Genomic DNA, 16,097 nt, shown 5'->3' on the forward strand with positions numbered 1-16,097 from the left:
ATATGCTCGTTTGTCGATGTCGAAAAACAAGCAGATCCTCCCCGATAGATCCACCTTGAGGTGGGCAATATCAAGCTGATCCAATAGTGGGCCCAATGGCCCAAAGATCTGATCACGAGAAGAATACGGGTGGTCGGATTGAGGACCAAATTAACCAACCATTACTGTCCTCGATCAGACAGGATTTTTAAACCACCCTAATCAACATCTAGCGGACTTTCAGACAGAAATCAATCAGAGAAGCCCATCAGAGGGCCCCATACACTGCCCAATAAACTGCCGACTATCAGCAGTTTATATCGGTCTGTGTATTATCTGGCCTTAACTGTGCCAGCCAAGGTATGTTCTAGGTATCAGTGGATGTCAGGGAGGTTTTTGAGAGATACTCCGTACTTAAAACATTCAGCCACACCAAAACTATACTTTTATATACATTGCAGTGCAAATGTATTGTGTAGTCATTTCTTAAATCTTAATCCTAAATGAACTACTGTGTAAAGGACCAATTATTTCATTGCCCACCCATCAGAGGATGGGTGGGGGAGGAAAAAAACGGTCTGCTTGAAATCAACTTGCATCCCTTCAGTGTATGTGTACACACACACACACACACACACACACACACACTAGAGGACCCGGAATTCTACAGCAATTGCATGGAGTCAGAGAAAAAAAAGTTAGAGTTTTGATAAATTCTGAAGAAAAACTGGAGGTTTTTTTTTTAGTTATCAAAACAGTAGGTATTTCCCTTTTGGTTCAAGGAGAGACTGTGACCATTGCAATATATATTTGTTCCAGTGGTCCATCACCTTGATGCACTGCTAGGGGGTGATCATTTTTGTAAGTCAGTTTGAGTACCAGCTGCTGCCTAACCATGAATTAGTATGATGGTAGGATGATGAATGGAACAAACCTTTTTTTAGTATAGAAGTTATATTTGAGCAATACACTTTCCTAATGATCCACTGACATGCACTTTTATCATAGATGGAGCCAGGCAGTACATTTTCACAGAATGAAACAAGTTTATTATAAAGTATTGTAGGAAAATAGAAGTTCACACTTGTGTTGTATTAAGAAACATATGCAGCGTTTAGGGCAAATCCAATCTCATTGACATCCAGCATCACTGGTTGGCAAAATGGTGACTCCTTTCACATGGCTACCTTCTTTGTAGAGTGTAAGTTTACATTTAAATAACTTAAAATGTTGAATGTAATGTTTTGGTAAATATCAGAGGTCCTCATGGGCAGTGTTTAAAATATTTGTGTCGCTTGCTGGGGTCCCCGTTTCACCTTCTGTAATTTCAGGGTTTTCTAAAAGAAAACAAAAAACACACAAATAAAGAGCAGATAAGTTTGTTATTTAAGGAAAATGTCTACACGGTCTGTTTCTTACAAAGGCAATACCCCCAACATTCCAGTAAACCAGCCAAATTCCCTGATCCACTCTGATCATGCCTAGTTACACCCATGCCACCAACACCATCCACTTTCAGTTGGACCCCTACCACATTTGAGGCCTGTGAATCTGGATTTCCCATTTAACTGGTTTGTAGGATATATGTATCCGTGTTCACAGTGGATAACATAATAAAAGATGCAATATTGGCTATAGTCTAGTAGCTGATAGCAAATAATGATTAGGTAGTAGTGTTTTGTAACCAAGTGTTAAAGCAGCAACTGTAGACAGCATGACTCCTCCCCCAGATTGTAATGGAAAGAGGATGCCTGCAATCTAAATGCCTGACAAAATGGTCACTGTTCATCATGTCTGGGGATAACAAAATTCAGGGTCTTACCCGTTTCCATAATTTTTACACAGTTTCCTTCCTTATCTTCAAATCCTTCTGAGCATGTGCACTTGTAGCTGCCTGCAGTGTTCAAGCAGACTTCATTTTCTCGCAAACATAGTTTTTCTGAAGCATCACATTCATCAACATCTAAAATGTAAAAAAAAATTATAATTGCCTTACTTATATTTTTAAAAAACTTTTCTTTTCTTGGCAAAGCTAGCGATAGAATGCCACATATTCATGTTAGAATTAAATATAATATTTCTACTCCATTTCAAACTTAATATTCTGAAGTAACAAAAACCTCAAAGTTTCTATCCGAGCTGGAGCTGCAGAGCCCCTGAAGTGCTTAGGCAAGGAATGCTTCTAACAGCAGTGAAAATAAAAAGATGACCATTCAGCACTTGACAGAATACAAACTGCATTTTAGCTATTTATTATTTTTAAGATTTTTAACATAACGTCCCATCTTTTTTGCATTAGGATTTTTCTTCGGGCTAAGAAAAGAGGGAAGTTATGATTACATGTGGATTGCTTGAGCACATACCTGTACATTTTCCAGACAGCATAACAAAGCCAGTAGCACAGTCCTTACAGCTTTCAGGGCCTTCACCAGAGCAGCCTGAGCAGCTTCCATCACATTCTTAAATAAAAGAAAAATTATATTGCATAGTGATAAATATATATATTTCTTTTCAACATCTGCAAATAGAAACAAATAATGCCACTAACCTTTACACAAAAAGGAGCCTTCGGTATTTAAACAATATTGGCTATCCTTGCATGGGGACTCTTCTGAGGCACATTCATTTAGGTCTAAAGGCAAAAGAAAACAATATTAGTATTAAGCAAATACCTGCACATTGCAGGTCTCTATACAAATGTATCATATGCACTGTTTCATATAAAGCCTTTTCATGAAAAATAAACATTTCAAGTAGTATGTGTCATCGGAAAATGGCAAATAGAAAAACTACTCCACTACTTCTGGCTGATATGAGGCATTGTGCTCACACACAAAGGGCACACATACATGCTAGGTTACATCAGCCGATAAATGGACAGTGCTGTACTTTAACAGTCCCACTTCCTGTTACAGTTAGACCTACATTACTTCCCATGAGGTGGTCTCTAATGGAGCACAGACCATACCAAAAGATGTAGAAGAGCAAGATTTACAGATATGCATCTCAGACAGCAAATATGCTTTCTCACCAGAAATCACCCTAAATGGCCTTCAAGCTTGGGTTTCAGGTGTACAGTATCTGTGAGCACCCACAATATGAGAAACCACTGCCCTAAAACTTTACCAAGAGGCTTTACTTGTCCTTTTAATTAATATTTACTAAACAAATGTGCCGTATACTACATAATCTTTCTATTCAGGCTTTCTTCTACAAAACACAACCAAAAAACGCCAACTTAAAACACATGCAAAACAAAGGAATACCAGGTGCAAACGGTCATTGAATGCCACAGTCTAGTCAAAATATTGTAACACCCAGTAAAATTTAGAGGAATGATAATCCAGCTGTTTAAAGGAGAACTAAACCCTACGAATGAATATGTCTAAAAAATTCATATTTTACATAATGAACTTATTGACCCAGCCTAAAGTTCCAGCATCTCAATAGCATTAATGATGCAGGACTTCAAACTTGTCACCATCTTGGAAAGTTACTGCGACACTCACATGCTCAGTGCTCTGAGCAGCTGTTGAGAAGCCAATTATCTGTATTAAATTACTAATCAGCCTATTATTGTGACATTTCTATTCTATGTATACTGTATATAGTGAGTGGGTCCTAAGCTCAGTAATTGAGAGTAGCACAGAGCATGTGCACCGAATCGGCAGAAAAGAAGATGGGGAGCTACTGGGACATTTTTTGGAGGCACAGATTTTCCCTACTGAAGGGCTGTGGGACGCGGGACCTGTTGTCCCAACAGACCCAGGTCTGCTTCTTTAAATCGGAACTGTGGGTGCCAATCGCGACACTACCCCCCTTCCTGCGAGTAAGGTATGTGGTAGGGGAAGGTAGCTCTCAACACTGGGGGGGGGGGGGGCAGATTCCAGCTCTTAAGGGCCCTGGATACCCCAGTATGACATTGGTAGTAAAAATCAAAAGTATTCAGTATACACTACTTACTAAATTTCATAGGTTTTAAAGTTATTTGTAAATGTATTTGCTTTTGAAAGCAGTTGCCATGCTTAACAAACCTGAAGGAAAACTGACTGATACTTAATAAAGCTAAACACCATGGGGCAAATTTACTAAAAGGCGAAGTGACTAATGCGGGCGAAAATTCGCCAGTGTGACTTCATTTAGGAACTATGCCGATTTATGAATGGTCGCTGGCGTAACTTCGCTAGCGAAGGAGATAGACTCTAGCGGTACTTCGCTCCCTAACATCAGGCGAATTTGCGCTTTGGCGAATGGATTTAACTACGCAAATTCACCAAGATGCGGATTTTAATGAACGTTATCTCTTGCGCCAGACTTGCCTTCGCCACCTCAGACCAGGTTGAAGTGCAATAGAGTAGATAGGAGTTCCTCAAAAAATAGTTGAAAATTATATATAAGTCCCAAAAACGTCTTTTCCTTTTTTTCAGGGTGATAGGCTGCAAAAGAGCGTAAATTTTTTTGTACCCGGCTTCCCCCCTACATTTCCTAACATATGGCATATAAACTATACACTGGGCTCATGTGTAGGGCAATATAACAATTCTATTTTCTTTTATTAAGGTTTCCCGGGCTTGTGTAATGTAAGGTATTTGCTGCAACATATACGTCCATTGAACTTGAACTTCCCGCCGTATGCAAATTAGGCAACACTGGCGCAACTTTGCTTTGCATGGCTCAGTAACGCTAGCACAACTTCGCCAGTGTTTGGCGCCCTGGACATCACTTCAGATTTTAGTGTCCTGGTGAATCTACGCCCGGCGAAGTGTTGTGCTGTGAGCGAAGCCGTCGCTGGCAAATTTTCGGAGGTTAGTAAATTTGCCCCAATGGGAGATTGTGTAGGATCATGTTGGATAGACAAAACATATCCTACAAGGATGTAGTCACAAGGATTAAAACAGAACAGGACTGATACAGAAATCTGATGGGTAAACTACATGAAACATTTGCCATCAGACACGCCAGTTTGGTGTTGGAGACACCTTTTTTTCTCATTGAAATGCAGTGACTATTGGATGTAAACTCAAAAGATTTAATCCAACTTTATCTGGTCCGACTTTACATTACAGCTGTGGGGGATCAGATTTCGTAACATCCTACAAAATCTCCTGGTGTTGCATGACAACATTAGATAAAATCTGACCCACAAAATCTGATCAAAATCTCTATTGGAGCAGAGACACACGCTGCTATTTCGGGAGATTAGTCACCCAGTGACAAATCACTTCTTTATCGGGGGACTAATCTCCCCGAACTGCCTTCCCGGTGGCTATAATGTAAGTCGACGGCAGGATGGCACTCGGATCATTTCCGTTTTCCAAAGTTGCCCAAAGATTCCTCGTGAAGCAACTTTGGGCGACTTCGGAAAACGAATCGTTTCAAATGCCATCCCGCTGGTGATTTACATGCAGTGTCACCATTTCATTAAGCAAATCATATGATTTTTTTTCCTCACTTGAAACATGCCATCAGTTGGCGCTCTATAAATACATGTTAATGGATTATTTTTTAGTAGACGAAGTATGGTGATCCAAATTATAGAAAGAACCCTTTATTAGGAAAACCCCCGGTCCCAAACATTCTGCATAATAGGTCCCATAACTGTAGTGCCATTCTTATTACACCAGAACAGTTACCATGCCAAATAACCGGAAAACTACAATATTGTTAATTAAATTATACACATAGAATATTAATAATAATGGTAAAACAAATCATATTTAAATTAAGGCACCAAAGGCTTTATAATACAAACACATACCTACACATTTTCCATCGTCCTTGACCCATCCATTATTACATTCCTTGCAGTCTTCATTAGATGGTCCATTACACGTTTTACATGCTTGGTTGCAAGCTGTGGATGTATTAGTAATGTGGATAATTAGCAATATCATCTGCATTTTGAAAATCTACTTCTACAGTAAATGCTGCAATACCCAGTACCCAGCCAACACCATGGTACAAGGTACTTAAAGGGGCAGTAGAACATGGGTTCAATGAATAGGGCTTGTTCTGAACATACTTTAGTCTATTGTTAATTGTGAAAAATCTATGGTTTCTGTTACTTCTTGAGCTAAACAGGACAAACAGGAAGGCAATTCCATACTCCCTACATGTATATAGGATGAAACCCAACTACTTAGACATATATTACTTGCTGATGCAGGATAATCATTCTTGTCTTCAAATCAATGTAAGGGAAATGGCAGACAGGATTATTTCAAGTAATTTGTAGGCCAAGGGAGGTGGACACGACTCTCATTCAACGTTTCCTTACCAGAAAGCTATGAATTAGAGGAAGGCCATCTTCCATACACTCCATTTTAAGCAAATAATTCTAATTTTAAAAAATGATTTCTTTTTTCCACATTAATATATATTGGTGGAAAAAAAAAATCATGTTTGGTTTCTTTATTATATAAATGTTTTAGTAGATTTAAGGCATGGTGATACAAATTAGAAAGAGACCCCTTATCAGGAAAACCCCAATCCCAAAGTATCGTAGATAATGGATCTCATACATGTAAATGGGAATCAGTGCCTGTCAAAAAAAAACTTAGTTATGCTTTAAATGTGATCACACTGTCTCCCTACTGGCATCTTAGACTGCATTATGATGGAGTGTGAAGAATTTCTGGATGATGCTGTGACTACACCGATATACGGTGCAGCTACAGCCAAGAAGTCTAATTTCTACAAGCAGTGCTGTCCTCAAAAAAATGGAAACAAAAATTATATGTGTAGTTGTATCTGGCATGGGTTCCTTATGTTTAATAAATTCTTACACAGAGATTATATAAAGTACCCCCTAAAGTATTCTGTCATTCTTCGATTTTAGGAAAGTGTGAATGTATTCCCTATCTGGATACAGGGGATGTAACTCTGGAGGCCCAAGTCCCTCTTGCACAAAACTGTGGATGACACATGATTTGTGAAAAAAATTGTGAGGCAGCCATTATTTTGTATGCATTACCTCTATAGTAACACCACTATCTGGACAAACACAAAGCCCGCTGTGCAGTATTAGCTCTACTTTTTTCATTACCTTAAATGCTAAGCTGAATGATCTATACCTCCTTAAAGGGCATGTAAAGTCTAAAATAGAATAAGGCTAGAAATGTTGTATTTTGTATACTAAATATAAACATGAACTTACTGCACGACAAGTAACAAAAAACAAATAATGTATGCTTTCAAATTTGGGTACAGGGGGTCACCATCTTGTAACTTTGTTAAACATCTTTGCAAGACTAAGACTGTGCACATGCTCAGTGTGGTCTGGGCTGCTTAGGGATCGTCATAAACAAAGGGCTTGAGTTCTGCATGGCTGGGAAGTAAGGTGGGGGCTCCCCCTGCTGTTCATAAGTATGATTGTTTCCCTGCTCAGAAGTTAGGGACCATCTGACAATTCCTATCCACAGCAGTAAATGAAGGGAGAATTTCACTGTATACAGTCAGGTTTCTTATAAAAATGGTACACGTTTTTTAACTAAAGTATAGTGGAGATAGGTTTCTTTTTTCATTAAATAAAGTTATAATGGGATTTTTTTTTTGCCTTTACATGCCCTTTAACTATCAGCATAAATAACTGCAGATTATTTACCAATGCAAACCGCATGAGTATCATTTCTTTCAGAACTATAGTATCCATCTGAACATTCTAGGCAAAACGATCCTGTGTATTCAGCTTTGCAGCGACATGATCCATCTCCACTTCTTGTGCCATCACCACTACAAAATCCATTGCCATGACACGGGCGCTCGGAACCACCCAGACAAGCTGAAAGGCATAGTTTCATACAGTTCAATACAAACATAATGTTTGTTCATTTATTTGTGAGCTCACCTGCACTTTTCTGATGTTCATGTTACTAATACCTAAGCTGAGAAAAGACAAAAACTAACAGAGCCTTAAGGACAATTACATATTTGCTCATTGGACAAACTCATTAATCAAACTTTATTATTCTTCCTTGTGCTGAACAGTACAGTATGATGAAATTAATTTTGCTCTAGAGGGTAACATTTAAAGCAGCTGGCATAAACTAATCCATTAAGCATCGAAATCTAAATTAAAACAAAAAGGTTATCACCATTTAGCTAATGACATATTTGTTTAGTGAGGTTACCAGTAGATGGCTCTTCACCACAAAGCTTAAAGCTGTATTTAGGACATTATTTAAGCATCAGACCATAGCTTGCCCCCTCAGTTCCACTGCAGAAATTCTTTTTGGAGGGAAAGAACACGATTTATATATAGGCATGGGCCTTTAAGTGCCTACATGGTATATGTATATGGCAGATTGCTTGTATTTTAGAATGCCAAGCCTCCCAAACAATCATTTTCCTCTGCCTATAAGTTGGCCATAGATGCAAAGAGAAAATTAGTTTTGTACGATTTTTGGACCGTGGATTGTCCCAACAGTTTTCGTACCATGGCGACAGGTCATGTAGCCAATTGGACAGGTTAGAAAATGTATTTTCGCTAACGATAATATCTCTGCATGTATTACCTATCTGACTATATCAATGGGTGACTCTCACTACTAATAGTCGGACATAACTTTTCTAAAATTGCTGTCTGTCAATTAATGACCAGAACATGTCTGATTTGTTCTTTTACTACTGAATTTGATCTGAATGGTTGGTTGATTTATATTTTTCTGTAACCCTATTACACTAAGTCAACTTCACGGAGATACAAGCAATACCTCAATTTCTCCTCTGTATAGAGGACAATCTTTTCCAAGCTTAGTTACATTGTATTACTAGTGGGTTTCATGCAGAACTTCTTTTGCAAGAAGAAGCAGCTGTAAACTAAACATAGGGTGTTGAATGGATGTAGGGTGTGTATGCTGATGACTTCATACAAAAATCCGAATTTATTCAGTTACATTGGACATCTTTATGAAGGAAAAAGCAGTAACTTCTCTTAAAAAACATAACCGATAAATTGCCTTTCTTTTTATACAAGACTGTGATTTAAAACAGTGTGTAGCTTTATATAATTGGCTTTCTACACCTTTACCTAAGCAGTCAGGTCCATATGAGCCAGATGGGCAGCAAACCTTGATAGCCTCAATGCAAAACCATTTCAGTAAATCTGGATATTTCTGTTTCCTGTTAAATAAATAGAGATAGAAATGATTTAATTATCTTCATGTATTAAGACCTTAACATACTCACAATATACCTCAAAATGTATTCTTATTCATCATTTTGTAATTATGTAAAAAAGGAGGAAAATTTTCTAAATTCAAGACCAATAAATGTTATTGATCATGCATGGCAGGATGCCCCATGCCTGACAACCTGGAGAGAGATCTGCAGCCAAAATGGTCAGGTTTTTTTTGTGCCCCTGCACATGCTGGGGCACACAGCACTTTCCACATTTTCTGAAGCAAACAATGGTGATTTCATGGAGCTGTCGCCACCCAGGGTACAATCTGATTAACTGTCAGGAGAACAAGCAGGGAACAATGCTTGGAAACCAAGAATAGCTTTGACTCTGGAGCCAGTATAAGGAATCTCATACCGGATTCCAAAATCTTCTAATGTATGGGAAAGCCCATAGACAATGCAATAGATCAGCTTTTGTCTGCACTTCGGGCAGTTGCTAATCAACCTTTTTTGCATTTGAACAGGATTTCTAGTGTTAAGTAGGTTCTGTGGAACAGATTATGAAACATTTGTGTATTGCATTTTTTGTGATTTCATTACTTTTTCAGTTCTACACAGTTAATAGCTTATTTTTGCGCATAATATTTAGTGATTTTTTGCATTATACATCGCTCTTGTTTTTGTCTCCAAAAATCTTTTTTGGGGGGGTCTCTGCAGACCAATTAGGCATTAACAGTTATGAATATCCCCGGCATTCATATGTGTGCTATTTTATCCTTGTCCCTAAGAGTATGTGACCACGAGATGCTGTAAAGTACACAATTTTAGTTGCAGTTTATAATTTCGAAGTAAAAAGATATATTTACCCATTTTGAATTCATGAGAATGTAGACTAGGGGCTTGTTTCTATCCCAAAAGAACCAGCCACATAAATTTGAAAGTATGAGGTAAATTTTTTGGTCTCAAGGAGCCGCATAGCTGGGCATTCATTTTATGAGGTTTTACTGTTGTACCTATGGACAAGTTGGTGATAAGATACTGTAAAATGTATGCTTTTAGGATATTTTCAAAGGTTTGTGCAAATTACTAATTTCACCAAAGTTAAGCTATTTGGTTGCATGCAGTACAATGTCAAAGGTCTGTTTATAAATAGTGACTTTCTGTGTCATCTTACAGCAGCCCCTCTGGCATTTGCCAGAATCCACAGATTGTCAGTCTGGGCCTGAACCAGACTGATAACTTGTTAACATCTGCTGTTTAATACATTAAAGGAGAAGGAAAGGCTAAAATTAAGTAAGCTATATCTGAAAGGTCTATATAAATACAACAGTAATTCCTCAAAGTAATGCTTCCCTAAGTCCTCGGTCAAAAGAAACACTGCATTTCTTTCCTTCTATTGTGTACACATGGGCTTCTGTATCAGACTTCCTGTTTTCATCTTAAACCTCCAGCATGCTCAGTTTGCTCCTCTCCCCCTCCCCACTGTAATCTGAGCCCAGAGCTATGACTGAGCATGGAAACTCAGGCCGGATGTGATGTCCCACCAAGTGAATATGGCAGCTGCTATCCTAAACAAACAGAGAGGTTCTAGAGCTGTTTACTCAGGTATGGTAAAGCATTCTACAGAATAAATAGTGTTATAGCTTGCACTATTGTGGCTAATCTATTGACAATAAACTGCTTCGGTACCTTTCCTTCTCCTTTAATGGACACATACATCAGCAGTAGTTGTAGCTCGGATTTCTCTGATGCTGCTGAAAATGTTTCAAACAAAGAATCAAATTTTAACAGTTTGGCAAATCGACAACATGTCTTACGGAGATTTTAAAAGAGGGAGGCTACTAAAATAAATTCAAAATTTTTAGAAAAAGGTGAAAAAAAAGTTACATATTCATGGTCTACTATTAAGTTTAATTAAGGTTTGTAAACCTGAACTACCCCTATCCAGGACTGTGTTACATTTTATGTAGATCTACAAGGAATTTATACGTGCGTGTATGGGTACAGTTTAAAGCAAAAAGGTTTGGACAGCCTTTGCCAAATTGCATATCTAGTTAGTTTTGTAAGTAGTAAACATTTCAGGATTCGGTGTTAAAGAAAAACATATTTCCAGTGTTAATACAAATGCATTTATGTGTTACTGCAACAGCAATCTGTGCGTAGATCTTATGTAAAAGGAACAGTGGGCAAAGATCCATACAACTTGACTCTCAATTAAATACAAAAGGTGTTTACAAGCTGTGATATATACCAAATGGGCTGATACTAAATACTGACTTAATGGGGTGGTAATAAATACTTACTAGAGTGGCCAAACATTTGCACATGTTTTAACTCACTCATTCCTGCACCAAAAAAGGTCCACTCCACCAACATAATTATGTCAAATGTATAAACAAAAACAGGAAAAAGGCAGCAGAAAGTGTTTTTACCACTAATGCGGGTCAGTGATGCTGGGGGAAATACGGATGGGTTGAATCAGGTGGACATTTTTTTTCAACCTATAACTATGTAGCCGTTACCATCGTTTATAGGTTCTCTGAATGAGGCATTTTAAGAATTACATTATGAAGAATGCTATGAACATGTATGCGTAAACACAAAGCACACTGCAACTTACATCTTAAACCACCATTTTTCAATTTGTTCTTCATGTTCTTCAACCATGTGGTTACATTCAAAGTCGCTGCTGTCACAGATATTTTCAATAATTTCTACAAGGCGAATTTCACTGCAACGAAATGACAAGATCGTTTATTTTCAGTTGTGTGTGCATACAATGTCTGGCAGTCAGTGTGGACACATTATATATATGTAACGTGGAAAAGGACATGCAGAGTCACATTTAAAACCAATATATGCTAACAGCAAAATCAAAGGTGTTGTTCAGATTATTCCCTTAGACAAGGGCCACATTGGTGACAAAGATGATGGCCTTGTTCTTTTCTGATGTGTAATGTTCCAGTTAAATGCCATCAACACTAATGCAGAGCTTGGCAGCATATAGATGGTCTGTGATAATAGGCAAGTTATGTTGAGAGCAAACTGGAACATTTAATTGCTAATAGGAACAGTTGACTAGAATGTGATTTTCCCATAATGTAACCTAAGTAATGTTAGCAATATATGGGAAAAGTGGTACCTGAAAAACTCAGTAATTATAGATGTACCTGCTATAAAAACCTTTGATGTTTGCACAAATATCTCTTTATAACGGTTATGTTTGCTGGAGTCCCTGCAGTACCCATAGATTACAATGAAAGGCAGAGAGGGGTGGTTTAAGAATCACTGGTTTGGCATTTGCTGCAGCTGTTAAAATATGCCCATGAGACATTCGCCTAAAATTCCCTTTCAGCAACAGATCATTCCGGTCTACAACAAGCAACAGGAGCTGTGAAAGGTCAAAGTGAATTGATGATTGGTTGTACAAGCTACTGGAGTGCAGAAAATATACTTTTTCTGTAAATGATACCCAATAACTTATTATACTTTACCTGGATTCATATTTGGATAATGTTTTTTCTTCCCAGGCTGTGTTTCCACCTCCAAAATTTTTTTTTGCCGTATTCTCTAATCCCTGCAGAAAACAGAAGGGCATAAAAACCATCTTCCTATTTACCAATTACTTACAAAATAGCTGTGGTGATATAAATGGAAGAAAAGGGGGGTCACCTCGCACAACCTGGCCGTCCGAATCTTGTGACACCTGGTGCTCGATGAAGGAGGTATTGGCAGCCTCACTTCTCTGTGATATAAATGGAAACATTTCATAAAGAATAACGATGGAAATTTAAGAGATTAAAATAACATTTGGGGGTGGGATGTCAATCTCTTACATTTTCATGGTCATTCCTTATTATATGTTTTCCAAGTCATAGGGGTGTGTGAAAATTCCATATGTAAAGTTAAGCATATAAAGGTGATTTGCAGAACAGCCTCTCTTACTCTTTGAACAGGGTCTATTTTAGGTATCTTTTTCTATTGTTTTTCCTTTACTACTAGAATTGTTCCCGGTCTCCTGGATTATTCGTGAAATACAATTGTTTATTATTGGCATAAATGTACATAGGCAATTCTAGGGAAGAGTATAAATAATTTAACTTCACATTAACTGTATTTCTGACAGACGTGATCTGAGCAACAGAGCAGTTGGCCTGGATGTTATCCACTTTCTTGATTAAAGGATGTAAAATTTAGGGATACGGGACATGGTGTGTATTCTCCACATTGTTTCAGCCAGCAGTGAAGTGTCTGAAGCTGCCACCTCATATTCCCCTTAAAGTAATACTGACACTAAAAAACTACTTTTTAAAATATGAATGTACATTAAAAGTTACCTATATGTCATGTTGATAATTTTTTGCTGAGAGCTTTGTTTTTGTAAGTAATTGTTACTTGAAGTTTCTAAACTTGACTCTTTTGCCAACCTGTCAGTTAAAGTAAAAGCATCCTGCAAATATTTTATGGCAAAGTTATAAGTTGCTTTCAAAGGCAATATTATGATAGATGTAAAAAAAAGAGTTTAATTTCTGGTGTCAGTATCTCTTTAAATGAGAAATCAAAGACCACTCTCTGGCACTGGTGTCAAATGCGAATTGGTTCGTAGGGTCAGAGACCTGACATCCAAAAAGCAGATTGAATGTTAAGCATTGTAGTAAGTAATAGATTGATTATAGTCTTTCATTAACTGTTAGGAATGTCTTCTTGTAGGTATGAGTTTGATTAAAGCTGTATATGTGACACTGTCACTCACCTTGTGGAACCTTTCTACCAGCTTTGTGCACGTCTCACAGGAGTCCTTTCTGGCTACAGCTGCAGAGCACGAGAGACACAACAGCAGCCAAGCGGCTAAGCGCCAAGCTCTGCTCCCATTCATAGCAGCCTGCACACTAGGCGCTACAATAAAGCCGCAGCTACACGAGTACTGACCGGCGAGCAAATATTACCGGGCTGCGCTAATGATTCCTACACAGCAATGGGCAGTCTTACACGCCCAGACATTTGCTTCAATGGCAGCATCTTTCGCAGCGTTCCACATCCATGTCAGCTACCGGCATCTAAATCCGCCCCAATAGCTCATCGACGCTCCCTATTGGCCTTCCGACGCGACCACTAAATGCGTGGACCAATAGGGACTCGCCACGCTGGGGCCAATGAGGACCACACGCGTACTGTTCGGTTCCGGGACCTTATCCGAAATGGTATTAGCAAAAGGTGACCGACACATTTAAATAGATTCAATGTATCTAGCTACAGGGAACAGGATACAATTGGTTCCCAGTTTGTCACATGTGGTTGCTGACAGACAAGCGTGTGCCCCCTCACGTTGTGACACAAGCACAACACCTCTGTCTCTGCGGCAAATCATACTCAAAGCAGGGATGATAGGGGGGTTGCTGTTCCTCTATGAACACTGTGTATTCCCGCACCTTTATTGCCTTTGACCTCGGCGCGGAGGAGGGGCCTCGCGGCAAACATGGCTTCCAAGAAGCAGAGGGGGACACAAGCATTCCTGCTGCTTCTCCTACTAAGCGCGGCTGCTGTGCATCTAATCGCTTGTCCATTCACTAAAGTGGAGGAGAGTTTCAATCTGCAGGCAGCTCACGATATCCTTTACCACAGGCTGGATCTGGAGAAGGTAAAACCGAGAGGGACGTGCGCTGTTGCTGTCTGTGCCCGTGACAGCTGATTCCCCATCTCTGCTTTTATTCACAGTACGATCATCATGATTTCCCCGGGGTTGTACCAAGGACCTTCCTCGGGCCTCTCTTCCTCGCTGCCCTGAGCGCCCCCGCGGTCTGCTTGCTCTCTGTCATGGAACAGTCCAAATTCTACTCTCAGCTCATAGGTAATACCCCCAACGCTCTATTGGCTAATACGGGAAACTGAATGGCCTTACAGAATCGAGGGTTTAAGGAACAGTAACATCAAAAAAAAAATGTTTTAAAGTAATTAAAATACAATGCATTGAAATACACTGGTAAAAGCTCTGCGTTTGCTTCTGAAACACTACTATTGGATATACAAAAAAAAAAAGCTGCTTTGTGGCCATGGGGCAGCCATTCAAGCTAAAAAAGAAGAAAAGTCACAGATTACTTAGCAGATAACAGTAACAGATACGCTCTACTTACAATACAATGGTATTCTACAGATTGGATCTATCTGCTATGTAACCTGTGGCTCCAATGGCTGCCCCCGTGGCTTCATATTAGTTTGTTTATATAAACTATAGTAGTTTTTCTGAAGCAAATGCATCAGTTGTCCCAGTGCAGGAAAACAGTACATTATATATTAATTACAATAAAACACTTTCATTTTTTTGGTGTTACTGTTCCTTTAATTAGAGCTTTTGTGCAGCCTTGCTAATATGTATGAACACATCTGCCAGTGCCAGTGTACTTCATAACATTCTGGAAAAAGCTCTTCTACCAGCAAAATACACCACCTCTCAGCTGGTACTAAAAATGCACTTTGTACACTCAATGTCAAAATTTAACAAAGAATGTTACATTGCAGAATGCAAGTAATTGTGTTTCCATTTGCAACTTTTATTATGTTAAAGTGCACAGGACAGAGGTGTCCATGTAGAGGCCGTAAAAACTGCCAGCTCTGCCCCTCCAGACATAGTCAAAAGCTCATTAGGTTAATGCCGCACATGGCTGAAAAACACAAGTTTAGAATAAGCCCAAGGCTGCAATTTGCCCCTTACCTGCACCCAGGACCATTGCATCGGCCTGGGTACAAGCAAATGCTGTGGATTTTGCCACAGAAACACAAAAGTTTCCATTTCAGAGCCAAACTCTGCTGCATGTGCCTGCTCCCGTGCCAATGCAATATCCAAGTTTCAGCACTGTGTGCTATTACCCTAAAACTAGGGCCACACAGGGCCAAAATCAGCTTGCTGAAATACACAGGCCATTTTAGCACCTACCATGGGCAGTATCCTTATTCTTCTTTCGCATCCAGAACTGGTGCAAAATAAAAAATGTTTCTAATAT

General features: G+C 38.9%; 2 protein-coding genes across 4 annotated transcripts in view; one reads left to right on the top strand and one right to left on the bottom strand.

The window, feature by feature from the left end:
* Positions 1-16,097, top strand: part of alg12.L (ALG12, alpha-1,6-mannosyltransferase L homeolog) — a 34,291-nt gene that overhangs the window by 7,948 nt on the left and 10,246 nt on the right. Inside the window, exons 1-2 of one of the 3 annotated variants that reach the window (XM_018252612.2) lie at positions 14,358-14,737; positions 14,815-14,947. The exons of 1 other annotated variant lie outside the window; for it this stretch is intronic. In XM_018252612.2, coding sequence (XP_018108101.1) covers positions 14,576-14,737; positions 14,815-14,947 — 295 coding nt within the window. In that variant the 5' untranslated portion in view covers positions 14,358-14,575. Of the gene's footprint in view, positions 1-14,357; positions 14,738-14,814; positions 14,948-16,097 lie in introns of those variants that run through there. One more of the 3 variants, XM_018252613.2, reaches the window with a different exon arrangement.
* Positions 1,006-14,121, bottom strand: creld2.L (cysteine rich with EGF-like domains 2 L homeolog). Its single transcript, NM_001096069.1, has 10 exons — positions 13,853-14,121; positions 12,594-12,676; positions 11,720-11,830; positions 9,008-9,099; positions 7,583-7,759; positions 5,738-5,833; positions 2,528-2,611; positions 2,343-2,438; positions 1,802-1,942; positions 1,006-1,316 (listed from the first exon to the last, which is right to left on the bottom strand). Exons 1-10 carry the CDS (start codon positions 13,973-13,975, stop codon positions 1,234-1,236), a joined length of 1,086 nt encoding a protein of 361 aa, NP_001089538.1. The 5' UTR covers positions 13,976-14,121; the 3' UTR covers positions 1,006-1,233.

This window comes from Xenopus laevis, chromosome 3L (genome assembly GCF_017654675.1).
Source record: "Xenopus laevis strain J_2021 chromosome 3L, Xenopus_laevis_v10.1, whole genome shotgun sequence".
NCBI classification, from domain to species: Eukaryota; Metazoa; Chordata; class Amphibia; order Anura; family Pipidae; genus Xenopus; species Xenopus laevis.